At 30.3% G+C, this 20,794-nt stretch overlaps 1 protein-coding gene across 1 annotated transcript; it reads left to right on the top strand.

Moving 5' to 3' along the window:
* The first annotated feature begins 145 nt into the window (after positions 1–145).
* LOC142320265 (serine/threonine-protein kinase Nek7-like) lies at positions 146–19,592 on the top strand. The gene is made up of 5 exons (XM_075357966.1): positions 146–568; positions 1,042–1,261; positions 6,176–6,378; positions 9,063–9,176; positions 19,381–19,592. The coding sequence occupies exons 1-5, from the start codon at positions 335–337 to the stop codon at positions 19,579–19,581; spliced, it is 972 nt and encodes a 323-aa protein (XP_075214081.1). The 5' UTR covers positions 146–334; the 3' UTR covers positions 19,582–19,592.
* The last annotated feature ends 1,202 nt before the right edge of the window (positions 19,593–20,794 follow it).

The raw sequence follows: 20,794 nt of genomic DNA, 5'->3' as shown, positions 1-20,794 counted from the left end.
TCATCAGATTCATCTGTTGGAATATTTATTCTGAAAATAAGTGTTACATAAGGTAAATTTCCAAAAAGTGAATATATTCAGATGGCATCGGTCATTAGAGGAGCGAGAATTGACAATGTTTTGACATGCAAAGCTATTACGAATATTGATTGTGCAACCATTATCTATTGTTAGTCAGAATATTGTGTTTGGAAAGAAGTTTGCTATCTATAATTTTTATTGGATCAGATAAATTGTTAATCTTTTCTCTATTAATGTCACTGATATTTTAACATAAAAAGACCCAACAGTGTAAGCATACATATTGCTTTTCTGTTGGAAGTATTATTACATCATGTCTGAAAGTGAGCTTTTAGCACTGACGAGTTCAAATTTAAAAGATGCTTTGTTTAATTCCTTGGACAGTTTTGTAATAGAAGATCAGGTTGGAAAAGGACATTTTAGTGTTGTTTACAGAGGAAGGTCATTGAAAGATAGTATGCCAGTGGCTTTGAAAAAAGTACAACTTTTTGAAATGGTTGATGCAAAAGCTCGGTTAGATTGTATGAAAGAAATAAATTTGCTGCAGGTATAATTAAAATCTACCTTAATTTATTCATTTTTCGGTGTTTATACTTAAACACAATAAATAAGCTGCATATTTTTGGCAGTTAATATATATTTATAAACCATTGTTTATGTTGTAGGATTTCATCATAAGATAAAAAAATATGCTTTTATGCAAAATTCTAATTATTTAAGCTAAATTAAAATATTTTTTTATAGCTTAGATAACTTAATGTAAATATGTTACGCATTTTTATTGATTTGGAACAAATTACTTTCTTTTACTGGAATAATTGTTTTGAATAAATTAGCATTTTGATTTCTTGCAGAAAATTTTACTTTAAGAATATGTTAACAATTAAAACCCTACTAATTTTTCTTAATTATTAAATTCATATTTTTCTTTTTATGTATTAATGGTTCTATTAAAAAAACTTAATTGATTTGTTATTTAGTAATTGTCTTTTTTTTCGTGTTTTTTTTTATTCTTTATAGCAACTGAATCATCCTAATGTTATTAGATATTTAGCATCATTCATAGAAAGCAATGAATTATATATAGTACTAGAATTAGCTGATGCTGGAGACCTTTCATTTATGATAAACCAGTTCAGAAAACATTGTAAACTAATACCAGAAAAAACCATATGGAAGTATTTTGTACAAATATGTAGTGCATTAGAACATATGCACTCAAAAAGCATCATGCATAGAGGTAATAACATTGTTTACCTATTAAATAACCGTTTTTTATGTTTTATTTTTATACAGTGTTAGATTGTCTGTGAAACAAAGCAAAATAAAATATGTTTTTGAAAAAACTGAAAAATTCTTGTAATTTTAAACATTATATGAAAGGAGCAGATTAACCTTTTATCATACATATACCTTAATGCATAAAATTATTCTCTCACTTTCTTAAAATAGAAAATTGAGTAAAGATCTATGTATCTTTATTATTATTATTGTAATGTTACCCATTATTATGTAAGGTAATGAGCATTACCATCTCTTGTAGTGTCCTTTTTTGTGAGTTGTTAGCAACATATAATTCTGTTGTTTCTTCTATCTGTGTAGAATATGTGTTCAGTTTGCTCAATGTAGATATGATTAAATAATTTGTACACAAATTTAATTTATTTTAATTTTTACACGGATGGGTTGCTGTGTGTTTTGTGAATTTTGTTTGTAACTTTCTTCTTGAAATTATTGGAAATTATCTATCATTGCTGGTTGATTTACATTAGTGTGATGTATTTCTATCATTAGACACGTTTTTAATTTTTTTCTTTATTTTATATAGAATGTTCTATATAAATGTAGATACTCTTTAACACCGTTTAATAATAAATAGCTACTTGGTATTAATCTAGGCTAGATGTTGTGTTGTATTTTTAGTTTTTCAGTTTAGTTTCTGGCTGATAGTGTAAAAAATATATAAAAAATTTGGTTATAAAAATGGGGGTTTAGAATTATATATCCATATTGTGAATATGTTTTAGTAAGTTTAATGCATCTTGAAAGTGTGTTAAATTATCTATTTTGAATGTTGTAACTTCAAGGAATTTAGTAATTTCTTGTGTCAGAGAAATGTATGTTGAAGTAAAATTTGTTCATTAATGTTTGAATGGTTTAACTTTGTTTTATGTTTAATTTGTACTGTGGTATGATGTTAGTATACTATATTCTTTGTTTGCTTTTGTTTCTCATAGTGTAGTATTTCTATATTTTTAAAATTAGTACAATATGAGCCAGAAAGGTATGAGCATCATATTACTTGTTTACACATTTCCATACAACATACCACATTTACACAACTCCATACTTGCATTGATAAAAGCAATTTTTACATTTACATGCAGTTCAAGAAACCATTAAATACTTCATAAGTCACAAGACTACAATAAAATACTGTAACAGATAACTGAAGTCTAAATTTTAATATGAAACGTAACAAAACATATAATTACTTCATATACAAGAACAAATAGTACAATCAATTAGCCTTACCAATGGGATCATCAATTTCTAGTAATCCTGGCCGAAAATTTTTCCTCATAATTTGTAAACCTAGTGAATTAAGTATCTGGTTATGTTTGAACTTAGGGGATCATTTACAGAATAGTAATGCTAACCCCCTCCCCACCCTGAAAAGTGTGCACCTGTGACATTGTTATTCAAATCTAATTTACCCTAAGAGAAAATTAAAATTATGTTAAAAGAAAATTTACCCTTAAACTCAAATTTTCAGCATCATGAAACTGCAATTAATTTTTTTAAACAGAAAAATAATTCACTTCATTAATCATGTCAAGAAGTGAACTTGTATGGGTTGGTTATTAGTAGGATGAAAAATCCTACTTAAGAAGACTGTAAAATAGTGTTTAAAAACTTATAAAAATTAGATCAATAAAAAAGTAATTTTGTTTGATAAGGGCAAATAAAAAGAAGTTTTACTACACATTGTGTGAAAACAGCCTATTAATAAAACATAATCATGCTAACTAAATAAAGCAGAATACAGTAGATTCTGTATTCAACATATTGTAATTACATACCCAGAAAATCCCTTGTGTTTTAAGTGTTAGGAAACCTGTTTTGTATGGGGCTCAAATATTATATTTAATTTTTGCTGCAATTCTCTCTTTAATATGCTGTTTTTGTTAAATATACATTCAAATTCCTGCGACTCGAATACCTATAACTCGAAATTTATTCTAATTCCCAGCCGTATTGTATATAACTCGAACAAAATTCCTATAAGTCGAAGTAAAAAATGTGATTGATTAGTTTATTACAAAAAATATAAAACCCGAAGTTTAAAATTAGGCCTCTAATACCGATTTTAGTTTCAGTTCAGAAATATGAAATAAGCATGATTCGCCTCCGTTACTGCGATAATAAAAAAGTAAGAATCAACATATAGTAAAGAGAGAAATTTTATACTTCAGTATTCACCGAACTCGATTGTCGTAAGAAGTATCTGTTAATATGTCGTTATAATAACCGTCTTAGCTCGTATCCATAGTGTCAGAATGCATAGTTAGTCATAGTGTCTGTTTGCTGCTGTAAATAAGAGTGTTCTTATTCTGTTTTAGAGAGGTTTAAAAACATCTGCGATCAAAATTTATCTATCAGCGAACCAAATGTACGTGAAAAAGCGGAGTACGCAATAAGTACTGCGAGACAGTTCAATTGTACGGATTTCAAAGCTAGTGAGGGTTGGTTTAATAAGTTTAAATAGGCGTGGAATAATTTTTAAAATTGTTTCTGTTGAAAGTACCAGTGTAAATGAAGTTTGTAATGCGTAGATAAATATTACGCTAAAAGAAATTATGGGCACAAACAACAAATCGGACATTATTATCGATGACGAAACTGGACTGTTTTACAAATGTTTACCTGACAAAACTTTAACGTTTAAGGGTGGTGAATGCCATAGTGGGAAACGAAATAAAGACCGCGTCACAGTTCTTTTAGGTGCGAACATGTCGGGGACAGAAAAGTTGAAACGTCTTTTAAATCGAAAAATACACGTTGTTTCGCTAACATTAAATCTTTGCCTATTCAGTACGAAGCCAATAGAAAAGCGTGGGGTACTAGTGAAATCTTCTAAAATTGGTTATTCAAATCGGATTATTATCATTCGAAAAAGGCTTTTTCTATTTGACAACTTCCGGCACATCCAAAATCGTTTCCTCAGGAATTGTTATCGATAAAATGCGTTGTCTTTCCACCAAATGTTACCTCCAACCAGTGGATCAGGGCATTATACAAAATTTTAAGCAAATGTACAGGAAAAGGATTATAATGAAAACGTTACCAGAAATTAATTTTTTTTCATTATCTATCAGAAGTTTCAAAATCTTGGAATAATGTAACTGAGCTAACAATTTTTAACCGTTTTAAAAAAGCTGGATATAAAAATCCACAAAAATCCGTATTTTGTTGGAATATGAACAAACTAGCAGGGATTATATTTTTATAGACCAAGATTGGTAGCAGCCGAATACCCTGCTGACAAAGATATTGTAATTAATAGGATTTACGCAAAGGCAAATGAGAATGACTTCCTAGACATCTGCGTACCGCCCCCAACTTTAATAGGAGTTACATTGATTCTGTTCGACAATTCGTTGAGTCAAAAGATGATGTACCAGAATTGGTTTTTTCCACAATTGTAAATATAGAAAAACGGTTGTTGATTGTACTGCACTTGTACAACACAATCCTTGAGTTTAAAACTGAATACTGTTTTATATACAACAATGATATGTTTTACTATTCTTATTAAGTTATAGCATTTTGTATTTTTTGTTCATTAACGCTTTCTGTGCAATAAATTGATTATCAGTGAGAAAAAATGTGATTAATGTACAGTATTTTCGTGTGTATTTATTAGCCTACATTTTGTTTAGCGTCTTCCATAGTAATGAATACTCTTCAGATAAGTTAACTACATACATGCTATATACTGGTACTAACCGGTAATACGTATTTATAATGCTGAATCATGTCATGTTATAATATTGCTGTGTGATAATAAGACTGTATATGGAAAAAAGTGCGATTTTCTTTCATAGTGATGTACATTTTACGTGAGTGAATTTACAGCGAGTAGTAATTTCGAAACATGTATGTATGTTTCTATAACTCGAATTTTCTGTAAGTCGATTATTTTATTCCCTTCAATATTTGAATTGCAGGAATTCCACTGTACTTTGTTATTAGTTTTGAGTTGTTAAACTGTTGTCAGTAAAGGCAGTTTCATGCCTTTTACTTTGTACGTTTAATTTCATATGGTGGTTAATACTTTTTTTCACAACATGCAAATTTTACTTATAGTATATTAAAAGAACTTTTAAAAGATTATATGTAAAACTGAAATGGTTTGGCCATATTAATAGAAATAGTGATGAAGGTATTATAAAAAGAATTTTAGGGAGGAGGGGTATCTGCAAAATAAAAAGTCCTCTTCTGAATCTCCACCTGAAGTGGTGAGAGGAATGTTGAAGAAGCAATGAAAGGTAATTGGAGATTGTAGTGATAGACAGAGGTAAGATAAAATAAAAGAGAGGCTGGATTTGGAGAAGCGGTGACATTAGTAATAATGCTCTTAAAAAAAGAAAAAAAGCACATTAACACACAGTAGATTGTTTTACTTCTAACCATTTATTAAAAGAAATTAATTTAAATGATTACATCTAACCTAATCATTTCATTACCATTATTTTTTCATCAGCACCATGTGCAATACCACTGATGAAAAGACTTAACTCCTTCAATTTTAATTTTTTTGGTTGAAAAAACTGTACCTTATTTTTCATGTTGATGGAGAAATGAAATCGGTACTGAATAAGATTTACATTGCTACCAAACTATAAAAATAAAAATGTTGTTTCCAAAAGTAATGACTTAGGCTTCTTGTTTTAAAAAAATTTCTGTTTATTTTGCTATTAGGAAAACCAGGATCATAAATATCTAACTGTAATATTAAAATCCATAGTTAAAAACAATTCATTTAATTAAAACTAATGACTTCATTAAAACATCTTTTTTTTTAGACATTTCATATACTATTAAAAACATTTATTAATAAAATTAATGATCTGTTTTAATGTTTGATTAGATATTAAACCAGCAAATGTTTTGATGACATCAAAAGGCATTGTGAAACTTGGTGATCTTGGTTTAAGTCGATTTTTTAGTCCAAATACAAAAGCTGCACAATCGCTCGTTGGAACACCATATTATATGAGTCCAGAAAGAATTCAGGAGAAACCTTATACAATTAGTAGCGATATATGGTCTCTAGGGTGTTTATTGTATGAGGTAAATTGTGATTAATTCACAATATTTAAAGTATTACTAGTAAAATTAAATAGCAATTGCTATTATTGATGAATTGAAATATAAATGTTTTATGGTTTTTAGTATTAATAGCACAATGAAAAATTTCTATATATTAAAATATTTTATATCTTTAACATAGGTTGACATAAAATAGAAATTGCAACACTTTTTTTATTATACAATTGCTGTAACCCAAAAACCCTGTGCAAGATGAATACAATTAATTAAAAACACAAGTAAGTCGGTCCATGTTGGTTACAGGTGAAGATTACATAAAAGTTATTTAAAACTTTTGAAATGACAATTTACCAAACTTAATCAAGTTGGTTTTAATGAATTATGTCAAAATATTTGTAGTTGTGCTTGCAGTCAATTTTAATATTATGCTTATGGCTGCTAGAATAACTAAAAACATTTTGTTATGAGTTAACAGCTCTGATTAATATATGGTTGTTTCTAAGTTTATAGTTTTAAATAACTTTCATTACTGACTGCTATGGTAAAAAATTAGCAAATATATTACAATATTGTTTCTCAAAAGTAATATTCTTATTTTAATGATAAACCAAATCAAATTTACACGTAATAAAATTTTTACTTTCGTGGATGTTACTATCATGATTTTTACTAAAAGAGTAATATCTTTCAGTTTTCACTTGTATGATTATACAACTTTTGTTTTTATTTGTTACTTTTTGGCATCATCCTTAGGAGTGTACAGTGCTGTTGCTGAACAATTTTTAAGATATTGATTACCGTAATCTTGCTTAATAAATTTCAATTTGATTCAAAAGAAATAACTTTATTATTAAAGAAATCTTCAATAGCCATCGCTATTAGAAAAATTATGCCCAGATAGTAAAAACATTACATATATTACTATGATACATTAATTAACTTAACATTTAAAATAAATAATTTTTTTTTTAATGAATCTGCCCAGCTTTATGACAGGTTACAGATTTACTTATAATAAAAAATAAAAAATAAAGGGCTTCCTTAGAACAATCTCACCTATCCCAGAAATTGAGTAGTGAATTTATCCAAAAAAACTACTAATCAACACTAATGAGAATACATCTTCATTCCAATTATAAAGTTATCTCTGACAAACTGTCAACTAGATATCTAGTTGACAGTTGAGCATATCTAATTATCTCATTAGTGTTGATTACTAGTTTTTTGGATAAATTCACTACTCAATTTCTGGGATAGGTGAGATTGTTCTAAGGAAGCCCTTTATTGTTTTTTTTTGGGGGGAAAAACAGTTTTACTAGTAACAAAGATTTATCTGGCTAATGGATAATCAATCATTTTGATATGTGTTGCTTCCAGCTGGGTAAAGATGCTCCAGTCTCCTAGGAATTTTGAGTGGATGAACTTGTACTGCCTGAATGAGTTTTTCTTTAGATAGAATTGTTTGTCTTCTACTATGTTTACTGTAAGGATGGATCATCCTTCTCACTACCTACCCCTTTCCTTATCCTTGTTTCCTTCTTTCCCATTTTCAGTATTGTGGGTGATTGTCTGATACTAGTTAGTCTGTTCTGTGAATGTCTGGATTTGCAGAACCAATGCATTCTTGGTGTGTAGAGTTAAAATGGGAGCTGCTCTTGGATTAACAGAAGAATGTTTTCTGTTTGTTGGCTTTACAGTTGGTTTAATATCTGAAATGTCTGTAGGGTAAATCCAGGCATAAATTGTAGGGTTCCTAATTTTTCCTAAAATACAATTTAAAAGAAATTGAAAATTATATGATAGTAGTTAAAATCATTTTTCCCTGAATAGAATGTAACCATCTAACTTTAAATATGGTTAAGACTGTTACAGGTAAAGATGTATTATGTACTATTCAGAATAAAAAATCTATTTACTGCAACATATGATGTGTAATTTGTGCAAGCAACCAATTTTTTCTTTGCAAGCCCATCAACTGATCATATGGTCTCTTAATCACAGACACTGAAGTCAGATGTACTTTTCCAAGAAATTTCGAACAAATGAAATTTTTATATCAGGATCTTTATTTCATACTTTGTTAATGTTATTGTTTTCCTGTATGTCTTTGCAAACATACTTGATTCAGAAAAACCTAGTGCACATTTACTACCTGGTGCATGACCTAGTGCACATGCTTATTGGTTGTGCAGGAAAGTGGAGTCAGCTTTTTTAGAATTATTGAACTTGCCCAGAGCTTCTCCACATTAAAATGTGTTAGAATATTTTCAGCCCATTTCATCAAAGATGTAGTTAAAACTTGGATGAATGCAGAAAGAGGAGAGGGGGTCATTATTTACAATGTTTCTTTCTCTTACATCTGATTTAACACCATTTTGTTAAAAATCTGTTGAGGTTTTATCCAATTTGGCAGTTCTCCAGATAAATATCACTTATTTTATTATATATATTACATTCATAAATTTTACTCTTAAAAAATGCATGGTTTTTCTTCAGACTCTTAGGAAATGGTTATGAGAGAGAGATCCATTAGAGTTCTTCTAGATGGAAAATTTCACCTCATAAAAATAAGGTTACAATGATTTGTATTATATTTATCACCTTTGTACGTTTTTTTTGAGATTGTTAATAAAAAGTTGTAACTAAAAAGTTAATTTTTAATAGTCATTAAACATTTTGTAAAATAATTTTCATTATAATTTCAGCTAGCAGCATTGCAGTCTCCCTTTTATGGCAGTTATATGAATTTATATACATTGTGTAAAAAAATTGAAAGATGTGATTACAGTCCTATACCTTCAGTTATTTACTCAGAAAAGGTAAGGGAAATGTTTGATATTAATTTAGGAAAAAAGGAACATCTGTAGAAGGATGTATATGGCTTAATAAGTTTGAAATTATGTTTTTTATTTTTTTTGCGGATGTCATTGATTTTGTTCATACTGGCAAATAAAGTTAAAAAATTTAACACGAATCCAATTCAAAAATTTTTTTAATTTTATTGGACAGCTAGATTTGTAGGTAACTTTGGATTGCACTTTAAACTGGGTACCATGGAAATTTCTAGGCTTATTTTTTGGAATGATTGGTGGGCTGTTTAATAATGCACACAAAATATGAGAGATCTAAAACTTTTTATATGTCCAGCTAATCTATCTAAATTTTTATCAAGATTTAATCAAAACGGCTTCTAATTCTGTTCAGATGAAGTAGAGGCAGTATAAAGATTTGACATTATTTAATAACAGAAAGAGATGTATTCATTTTGTGTTTTATTCTTTTTAATTTCAGTGTTTATTATGACTGAACTACATAAAATACCTGAGGTATAAAAGGTAAAAATAACTTTGCTTTCACAGAAAGCAATGATGTTTTCTCACAATCCAGTCTATGGTGAATAGAGAGGTATGAGCACAGGTTTCATTGTAGGGTTGAATATATTTGATTTAACGAATAAAGCTTATAGAAAACCATTTCACAAGTTAATTATTGTTCACATTAATTATTTTTGCAGTTTTTCATTTATGCTTATATTTCATGTCAAGTTGTTTATAACTGTTTGATTATTGCAGTGACAGATAGCTTGATATTTATTATAAAAGAAATGTAAAATTAATAGAAAAAAATTAAAGTGATGTGTATTTTGCAAAGAAGTACTGAAACATCTAAACATTTATTGCTTTTCTATCTAATGGTAGAAATAATATTTTCTCATGATTTTCCAAAAACATAAACTTTTACAATTACAGATTAAATAAAATTCTTTAATAAAATATTTTTTTTTTTAAAACCTACTAAAAAATATCTTCAGTCATCTTTGTGACAATTCATCTTCAGTGATTGGTGCTGCTGTTTTCACAGTTTTGAGACTGGTGTTAGTTGATATTAGTGCTTGTGGTTTTTCAATTAGGCAGACATGCATTTAGAATATGGTTGAAAAGAACATTGGATTTCAATTTTGCCTCTTCACGTACTGCATTATATGTTTTTGTATGGTTACATGAAGCATAATATTTAAGTAAATTAGTATTTGCTCTTTTTTATGTTGGTGTCCAGTGTCAGGTTGTCATTAATTGGAAGAGTGTCAGTGTTGAAGTCATCTTCTGTAAACCATCTCATAAATAGTTGACTTATATGTTTAAAACCATTAATTTATCTTTGAAACTTGTTTTGTTTTACCGTTAATTAACAGTGTGCAGTTTGAAGATTTTAGTGTGTGTATTCTATGGACATTGTTTTTGGTTGAGCGATTGTATTCTGTTTTCACCTATTTGTTGATTGTGACCTCATTATCAATAAAAACAGTTCACAAACATACTTCAGAACAAAAAACAAAATAAAACAAATCATTACACACAGAATACATTTACTAAAGAGACATCATGCTCCTGGAATATATAAACTTGTTTCAATTGCATATTATTTTATATTTGATAATTGAGTTGCTCTTTAAGACAATAATATAATATTTTTAACATGGCTAAATAAATACATATGACTGTCTAAATAAAAAAACATTAGATCAAGTGTGAGAACAAACTAGTTACTGAAGATGATCACAAAGAGAAGTGAAAATATTCAGAAGCTTTTTATTAAACCATTAAATAAACTTTGGTTCAGTTTGTCCATTACAAAAGTTTGCCTTTTAAATTAAAATAATTGCTTACCAACCATAATGTACAAATCATAGCAATGATTAATTTTTTTTGAAACTTAAGTTATAGCATTTTGGGAGAATGAAAAACAATAGTGAAACTATATTTAATCAGTTACTGTAATAGATTACTTAATGTTGTGCTGTTTCCTTTTTAAATTGCAACATGATAGCATTTCACGGCTAATGACCGATGGAATCAATGTCATTTAAAGTTTATAAAAAAAGGATGATAAATATCTTGAAATTATTAAATATGAATGAATACAGCTATTACCATGAATAAATATAAAGAATATAGATTTTTTTCTTCCATCACTATTGCAATATATTTAATATCACTGATTGCTATCATTATTATGTTTTTGAAATTACCATTTTATTGATTATAATTACTGAGTATTTATATATATATATATATATATATATATATATATATATATATATATAAACTAATTCAGCCACTCCACACAGTACAGAATTAAAGAACCTTACTTTTTTTTTCATTAAAGCGCTTTTGGGCATAATCCCATCTATAGTAATGTTTTTAAATTTTTTCTTTTTTACATTTACGCATTAAAATGAGATATGACACGTTAAAATCTGTAGAATAAATACTTGTTCAGTCAATATACATTTTTAAAAAAATGTAAAACGTTATAATAAAATTTCTTATCAATGTATTACCAACATAAATAATATTTATAAGAATGTCCCCATGAAATTCTGTTTGCAGATTCATTAGGCCGAATTTACGTTTATATTTATATAAAATCTTTCTAAAATTTCTAATTTTCTATTATTACTTTCATGTTCAATGTTTACTTTTTCAACTATTTCTAAATTATTTTCCAAACTAGTTATATTATGTTTGTTATATTATTAAATGGTCTGCCACATTTGAGAAACCTTTTTTTTTATTTTTAAATGATAATTTAGTAAATTAAAGGGCAACACCCTCAGGGAATGCTATTCTCAGAACCCCATCGTAGACAACATTCCACAATAGAGGTAAAAGGACGGATCCCTGCAGCACACGCTGATCGACTGTAAACATGGTCCAGCCATTAAGACTAGATGTGATGATAATCCTAAGACAGAAATAGGACTGAAACAGCCTCCCTCAAACAGGTATCAACCCTCTCTTATCTGCAAGTGACTCGAAGATTGACGACCATAACAGATGTTGCAGACGACACTGACGTCAAAGAAGATGAGCGCCGGGACATATCTTCTGTTTAGATACTGCAGCTGTACATATTCATTACCCTGTTGACATCATCAGTTGTTGAGATGTCTATCTGAAAACTATACTAGTACAGACTTAGACCATCGTTTCTAGCAATGTTGTCAGCAAGCTGCATTACCAGCATCTTTTCTAACAGCTTCGTGAAGTTATTGATCAAACAAAGCAGAAGATAGGCAGAAGGGTTATTGGCAGAGTGTCCTTCCTTCCTTCCTTATCAGTACCAACCATAACACCTTCCAATCCTTCAGGATGTACTTGTTTGCGCTAGGATGTAGTTGAACGCATCTAAGATCTTGAATGGTGCCGCGTCAACCACAATCCTTCCACCTCAATTGGAAGACCATCAGGCCCAGGAGTTTTCCCAGTCATCATCTACTGGATAGTGACAAACAGCTCCTCCAAGAGGAACTGAGAGGTATTGTCAGTATATTCTCCTCCCACCCGAATTTCTTTGTGACGATCAGGTGTCTCCCAGATGTCTCAGTCAATCTCTCTGCACAGCTACCCCCAACAGTTCCTCGAGGTTCGGACATCAAGACTAGGTCTACATCTTTCCTGGTGACAACCTCCCAACTAGTATACATTGACACGTGATTTTAGTTGCAATTAATCTGTAAGATCTCTTCATTTCTTCCTCTCTGCACCACACAAAGAACACATCATCTGACTGGGACACAGTTCTCTCCTGTGGCTTGCTTTGCCACAATTGAAACACAGTCTGGAATGGTCAGGACCCCGACACTTAGCCACAATATCTTGGTTCCAGCACTTAAAACAAAATGCTTCTCCTCCCCTTTTCATGACAATTCTGCAGAGGACCCAGCCAATCAAAATTCTAAACTTGTCAGTAATGAATGACTTCTCCCACCTTGGCAGAAAGAATTAGCCAAAGGTCTGCCTAACTGAAGACAGTTTAAAACCCTCATCAGATCTGACTGCCTTAGTGATACCCTTATCGCATCCTCATAAGTACCGATGTCCTTGATATGGACAATGACCCTTCTATTCACCCTGCTGTGGAAAGAAATGTAATACCTGGTATATGTTCATGGAATGGTCTTAAGAGATTCTGCCACCTTAGCCCTACCTCTCACACGGATATGGATCTCATTATTCATCCCTCTCATAAGGGAGAGAATCTTGCCCACCTCCTTCTCTGTGACCCTTTCTTTAACTGTCTTAAGAAGGTTTGTGTAAGACTGTCCACCAGCTTTCACAAGTATTCTGGATTGGATGGCACCCTCTTGTTTCCTTTTAGGGTCAGCTCCTCCCTTCTTAGCCACCTTCTTTACTTCTCTGGGAAAGGATTTTTCACTGCCTTCTACCCACGTACTCAAGTAACCACCTAACAGACATGTCTAGGCTGCTGTCCAGTAGAACAAAAATCAACCTTTGTGAGCCCTCCAAAATCTTTTTCACAGCCTCCAAGGCCGCAAGTATAGCTGGTTGCTTGCCCTTTGCTGTATTTATGATCTAAACTGAGGTCATTGCTCATCAGGACCAACCTGAAGTTGTTGCTTTTTGAATATTGTAGCTGATAATATTATGTAATTGTTCCATATCTGTAGGATTCATTGTGCTGAGATTTATTTCTGAATCTACTACAATGTTCTCAGTGATGTTAATTTTATTATCAATTCGGTTGAATTTATATGCATTAGTGATGATTAATTTTTCATTATCATATAATTGATATTTGTTAAACTTTTATTATTAAGTTAAGTTTTAATATTTGTTAGCATTTTTATTATTATGTGATTATCTGAATTTTCTTGAGTATGTATAAATACAGGTTAAAATTTATTTGAATTATTATTAACACATTGTTCCTGATTAAAAAATTCTGCGTAATAATTATTTGTATTTGTATTTTTAATTTTGATTAAATTATAAATTTTGTTTTCATGAGTTTTTTTAGGTTATATTTATGTTTTTCTATATTAATTTCAATTAAATTTCTTATATAATTAAAAAAAAATGATCCTAAGCTTTTTTGTAATTTTAAATGTATATTTATGCAATACTTATGCAATTTCTTTCGTAGTATCCTTGTTTAATCTCTAACCTAATTTAAGTGGATTACCAAAAATTCATAAACATTCCAATGAAATCTTTAAGCAATTTTAAATCTGCTCCTGTTGTATTAGCACCACGCTTCACAAATTTGAAAAGTTTAACTTTAATAAAGAACAAAACACACAAACTGGATCAGAAAACTGATAACAATTTTAAACCAAACAATTTTACACATAAATACTAAAAATAAATTTGAAAGACATCCTTCTAAAACATATACATTTTTTTATTTTTTCATAGGTGTACAATAACAGCTGATCAGCAATTAAGTTCAGTGTCTAGCATTTGAATATTCTTTTGTGTGGTGTTTGTGTTGTTATTGTTCGGTCAGTCATTCACAGCGGGTGATACCACAAATTTGTTTTATTTGGAGAGTTGACGGAGATGTTGTTAATTTAATGGTAAATTAAATAAAAATGGATTGGCTGCTGTGCATGAATATCAGGAAAATTATTCAAATTGATGAATATTGGATCATAAAATATTTGAGGTTTTGCTGAGGTAAGTTCGAGAAACTGGTATGCTTAAACCACAACGATTTGATGCTGGTTGTAAACATTTTGTGAGAAATGCCAATGCTGAAGAAGCAATATTGAATATGGTGCAAGCATCTCCCACCTCAAGCACCAGAATGTTGCCACATTGCTTTCATGTTTCCCTATCAAGAGTGTGGTTAGTGTAGATCTCTAACAGGAGTAACAGTTATATCCATTCAATACAACATGTGTACAAGAGTTTACCACCTGATTTTGATAAACAGATGAAATTCTGTTGATGATTAATTAGAAAATGTGAACATAATCTCAATTTCCTAAGTAATATTCTAATTACTGATGAATCCTGTTTTACAAGAAATGGCATTAAAAATTATCAAAACACTCTCACACTTGAGCTGAAGAAAATACCCCAGACTGCTACAAGCCATTTTCAATGCACTTTTTCATTTAACATGTGGTGTGATCTTCTTGCGAAAATCTCATTGCCCTTTTTTCCTACTGCCAGGGCTTAATGGAGAGCGGTACTTCCATTTTTTTGCAAACAAATCTGATTGAACTCTTGAAGATAATCCACTTGCAGTTAGAGTGCAGATGTGGTTTTTCAATCATTGCGCACCTGCTCACTCATTTTTTTGATCCAGTTTGTGTGTTTTAAAGTTGAACTTCTCAAATTTGTGTTTAATTTTAATAGATCTTATTTACATAAATTTTCTCAGAATTACATTCGCTACAATGTTAACCAGAAATCTTTATTTATTTATTGGTAAATGAACAGAATTATTTTATTTCAAATCTAAAAAAGTGTATTTTCTGACAAAGCATTTTCCATGTTTTAACATGTTTTTCTTAAAACCTAAGTGAGATAGAAGTCTGGGACCACTTTTATTCAATTTCTGAGGTAAAAAATCATAAGGAAGCACCAAATTTACCCCTCGATTTTTACCCTAAGAATTTTAGTGCGGTTTAATTTCACAGAGGGAGCAGAAAGCAGGGCTAAATGTTTCATGAGCCAAATCTCACTAACGAACTGTTTCTGACCTATGTTAATAAGAACTTGTTTCCTTTTTTTGGCTGTAGAATCATTTTCTGAGAGATTGCCCGTGTAGTTTGGAATCACTCTATATAATAATGGACATAACTCCAAGAAAGTGTTTGAAAATTGTTTTTTTCTCTGAAAATACCAGTATGATACAATGACAAATAACTTCTTAGTATGGTGTTGGACTAGGGACAGTGAGTGCTATTTTAAAACATTTAATAAAACTGGTTTCTTTTCTCCTCAAAAGGAAAAGAAAATGTGGCCATAAAAGTAAACTATTAGTGAAAAAAAGTAAACTTGATCCAAAATTATCTAGTGTGAACTTAACTTGAGAATTAGCAACCACTGGAGCAGATTCACAACTGACAACCATTAGAAGCTGACTTTTAGCAGCTGGACAGAAACTCATCGGCCAGCTAAAAAGCAGCTTTTAACATCAGAAATGAAAAAAAAAACTCTTACAGGCCAAAGCACATGCTAACTGGTCAAAGAAGACTGGAAAAATATTATGTTTATTGATGAGTCACATTTTTATGTTCAGGGCCAAAGGGTCCTTACGTTAGAAAAGCATCATATGAAAATACATCACTGGCTCACATCCACCAATCAGTTAAATATCCCCCAGAAAAAAATGTTTTGGGGTTGTTACTTCCAGTAGATGGTATGTTGAGAAGTGATGGATATACCAAGATTCTGAAGGGAAGAGTTGTGTCACATCTTCAAAACAAATTCTCCCACAAGGCAACAGAGTGTTTCAATAAGATTTGGCCACCATACCATACTGTCAAAAGTGGAAAAATTTGTCAAAGAATGAAACATTAAAATGCTCCTATGGCCAGGTAACTCCCCAGACTTAAACCCAATTGAATATCTTTGGGCAATAGTCAAAAATCGATTCTCAAACATGGATTGTACCACAAAAATTGACCTTGTTGAAGCAATATTATCAATATGGTTTATGGTTTCAAGATGAAGAAATCAATAAAATGTGTAGTACACTTGTTGAATCAATGGTAAATAGTGTACATGAAGTGATTAATGAATAAAGGAGGATATATTAATTACTATATATTAAAAAATTGTACAGGTATGATTTTTCTGAATAAAGTTACTTTTTCTTAAATAACATCTGTTTGCATTAATTTGCACGCTACTGTATATCATCAACTTGGTCAGTTTTTGTCATGAATAATATAAGAACAAAAGATGTTTTGAATGTTTAGAGAAAGAATCACTTAAACAGTGATGTTCTGAGTTAGGAATACTGAAATTTTTTAATTGCTAATTTACAGCCTAAGTTGGATAAAGTGACAACTCAAAGATATTTTACAGTTTGTGCTAATGCTGAATGTCAATAGGAACACAAAAAAATTATATACAAAACCAATTTTAAATATTCATTTGTTGAATGGTGAATGTTGTTACACAGTTTTGATCATAAATATTTTTATTTACTAAATTTAATGTCAGTTATTTAAAATTCGATTTTTTTTTACTTGGTCTTGTTTTGTCAAGAATAAAAATTACAGCTTTACAAGTTTGACTTTCTTGAAAGATTAAAGAAAGAACTGTTGTTGTCCTTATCTCATAACAATCAATAAATTATTAAATACAAACTAATTTTCTTTTTCTTTCTGGTGTTTTGAGTTAAAAAGGTACATGCTATTGCATTAAAAACATATTTATAAAGCATATAATGAAGATAATTAACAAATTTTGTTAACAATAGGTTTGTGCGTAAATTATCAGGAGTTATATTGTCAGATATAACAAATTATCAGAGCACAATATTACCAGTATAGTATTCTTAATGTTCATACTCTATAAATTATGCAGTAAATTTTATTTTTAGCATCAAGATTAAATTAAATTTACTTACATTGAAGAAACTAGAATGAATCACCTGTGTGTATTGGGGTACATTAATTTAAAAAAAAAACATAACAAACCATTAATCTCAGAATCTTACTCATATCATAACATATGTCTAGGATGAAGTTACAGTTTCTTTTGAGTCAATTAATATTCATTAAAATCCATTGTACATAAATTTCAGTAGTAATATTTCTTAGAGATGGTGTATTTTAATTTTCTATTTTTGTAACTCATTTAGATATTTAGAACATTATATGCTAGGATAAGTCAATTATTATCCACAATTTAGTTATATTTTTGTTTATGTTGGTGGTGCTGTCGTGTTGCATATATGATGCATGCGTGGTTTAATTGTTATGTCTGTACAGGTTTGATGCTTCTAGGTTAGTTCCATTATCGCTGTCCTGCCATTAACCATGGCTGCTCCACTTTCTGTTTACACCAATGAAGAGCAACGTTCAGTGATCTGTTTTTTTGTGGTCGGAAGGTGTATCAGGGGCCGAAATTCATTGAAGACTTTTGGTACAGTATGGGAACAGTGTGTTGCCACAACAGAGTGTCTACAAATGGATTGAAAAATTCAAAAATGGTCGCACAAGTGTTAACACGATGTAGGAGCCGGACGAACGTTTACTGCCACAAATGAGGAAAACATTGAGCGTGCACGTGACATGGTATTCTTAGACAGACGAGTAACTATTGATGAAGTAGCACATCATCTGCAAATTAGGCACGGTTGTGCCTATGAAATCATCCACAACAGACTTGGGTTTCATAAAGTCTGAGCAAGATGGGTCTCAAAACAACTCACACAGTTGCATAAACAAACGCACTTGGATTTCTGCCAAAAACATTTGGATCGCTATGGTAACGAACGGGGGTACATCTTCTTAGACAGAATCATCACTGGTGATGAAACATGGATCCATCATTATGAGCCAGAGAGTAAATGGCAGGGTATGGAATGTAAACATCCAAATTCGTCTTGCAAAAAAAAATCAAGGCCCAACCATCAGCAGGAAAACTGATGCTTATGGTTTTTTGGGACTCACAAGGCCCATTATTGGAACATTGTGAGGAAAGTGGCACGAAAATAAAGTGCGTGCTACAATGAGATGCTTACTGCCAAGTTGAAGCCTGCAATTTGAAGCAAACACAGAGGACTGCTGTCGAAAGGTGTTGTGTTGTTGCACGACAATGCGCATCCACATACTACTGCCCACACTGCTTAAACGCTCCAGTAACTCAATTTTGAAGTACTGGCTCATCCTCCATATAGTCCTGATCTTGCCCCTTCTGACTACCACTTGTTTGGTCCACTCAAAGAGGCATTAAGGGGCCGTCCATTTACCTCGGATGAAACAGTGAAAGAAGCGGTGCATTCCTGGCTCACAGCTCAACCAACCTTCTTTTATGAGGGCATCAGGAAGCTTGTGCAACGATGGACCAAGTGTGTTGAAATGCAAGGGGACTATGTTGAAAAATGATGTAGATGTAAGTTTCCTATTTATATTGCAATAAAATGTATAATTTATTTATTGCAGATAATAATTGACTTACCCTCGTATTTTTCTTTTATTGATTGTACCTACTTATAATGGGGAAAAATTAATATATCAATTCCTGCTTACAGATGAAACAATTAATAGCATCATGCATAACATCAGATCCTGATGCAAGACCAAATATTACAGCTGTTCATAAAATAGCACAAGAAATGAACCAATTAATGATGTCTATATCTGGTGATAGAAAATTAATGTTTGGAATAAATCCATTTAAAATAAGCAGTAGTTATGAATCAAGACGATTATATTTTCATTTAAACAAATAAGTTCAGTTGCTACTGTTAGTTTAATTACTAATTTTAAGAGTAAAATTATGTTTTTAAGTTTTTTAGTTATGTCTATAAACTGTTATGCAGTTAAAAGTGTCTTGTTGATAGCCTTTGATGTGTTAGCCTTCCTTTAACTCTCTTACGCTCAATATTATGTACTAGTATTTTTATATTTTTCTTATGGTAGACTAACAATAATTAGAACTAAATGGGACCATGATTATTGATTTGTTGTGACTTCACACAATAGAAGCTATCATGTTTTTTCCAACAGGGTAGTCAGCACTTAAATATTGAATAATTTTTTGCAGAAATATTTTGAAATGAACTGGTTGGTTACTACTTACCACAAAGTTATGTATTAGTGTAGTCTTAAGTTGTTCACTTGACCTTGTGGAAAGGAACTACAGTTAATGAGTTGCAGTGAGATTACTGAGGTTGAATTCTACTAATTACACATGATTTATTAGCAGATAACCATTGTTCATTATTCTGCCATTATCCTGAATGAGTTTACTGGGTATCCAAAAATAAATATTTCTTGAAAAGCTTCTTGCCCAGGGCAAAAAAATTGTCAGAAAATGAAAACAACCTGTATTTTCGTCTTATAATGTATTTGCAAACTTATTTTATTTATTAAAAAAAAACAAAAATCTGTTTTAAATTCTTATTATAATGCATTTTGTTTCTGAAATCAATAAATTATATTTTAATATATTGTGTATAGTGAAGAGGTAAACATTATGTATGATACAATAGCAGAAAGTAAACTATATGAATAATAATGTTGATAATATAAATAGTAAAGCCACAAATAAGTAATTTATAATAATTACAACTTCAATTTAAAAAAAATGATTTACTTTTGTACTATTTATGGTGAATATCATTATAGTTTATGCTATATACTAATTTTCTGCTTCATCACTTGCAACAATTTCAAAATTCCATATTTTGACTTAGCACAAAAAATTCATTGTAGTAACAGTGTAAACTAAAATTGCATTTTCAAAAATTTATTCAGAGTGTGTCATATGTATCAAAAAATACATTGACATGTAACTTGATATCTGTGAAGTTAAGAATTAAGGATCCGATAATTTGAAGGAAGTATGTAATTTAGCACATTAATTAAAGTGCACAAACTATGATGATTCGTATAAAAAATACATATATATATATCAAGATGATAATATATAAGAATTTAAAA

This window comes from Lycorma delicatula, chromosome 2 (genome assembly GCF_047948215.1).
Source record: "Lycorma delicatula isolate Av1 chromosome 2, ASM4794821v1, whole genome shotgun sequence".
Classification (NCBI taxonomy): domain Eukaryota; kingdom Metazoa; phylum Arthropoda; class Insecta; order Hemiptera; family Fulgoridae; genus Lycorma; species Lycorma delicatula.
Note: the sequence above shows the minus strand (reverse complement) of the source record. Positions and strands in the feature narration are given on the sequence as shown.

Coding starts and splice junctions, on each gene's coding strand:
- LOC142320265 (XM_075357966.1), top strand. CDS start 335: ATGTCTGAAAGTGAGCTTTTAGCACTGACGAGTTCAAATTTAAAAGAT. Junction 569..1,041: donor AAGAAATAAATTTGCTGCAG/GTATAATTAAAA, acceptor TATTCTTTATAG/CAACTGAATCATCCTAATGT. Junction 1,262..6,175: donor AAAAAGCATCATGCATAGAG/GTAATAACATTG, acceptor ATGTTTGATTAG/ATATTAAACCAGCAAATGTT.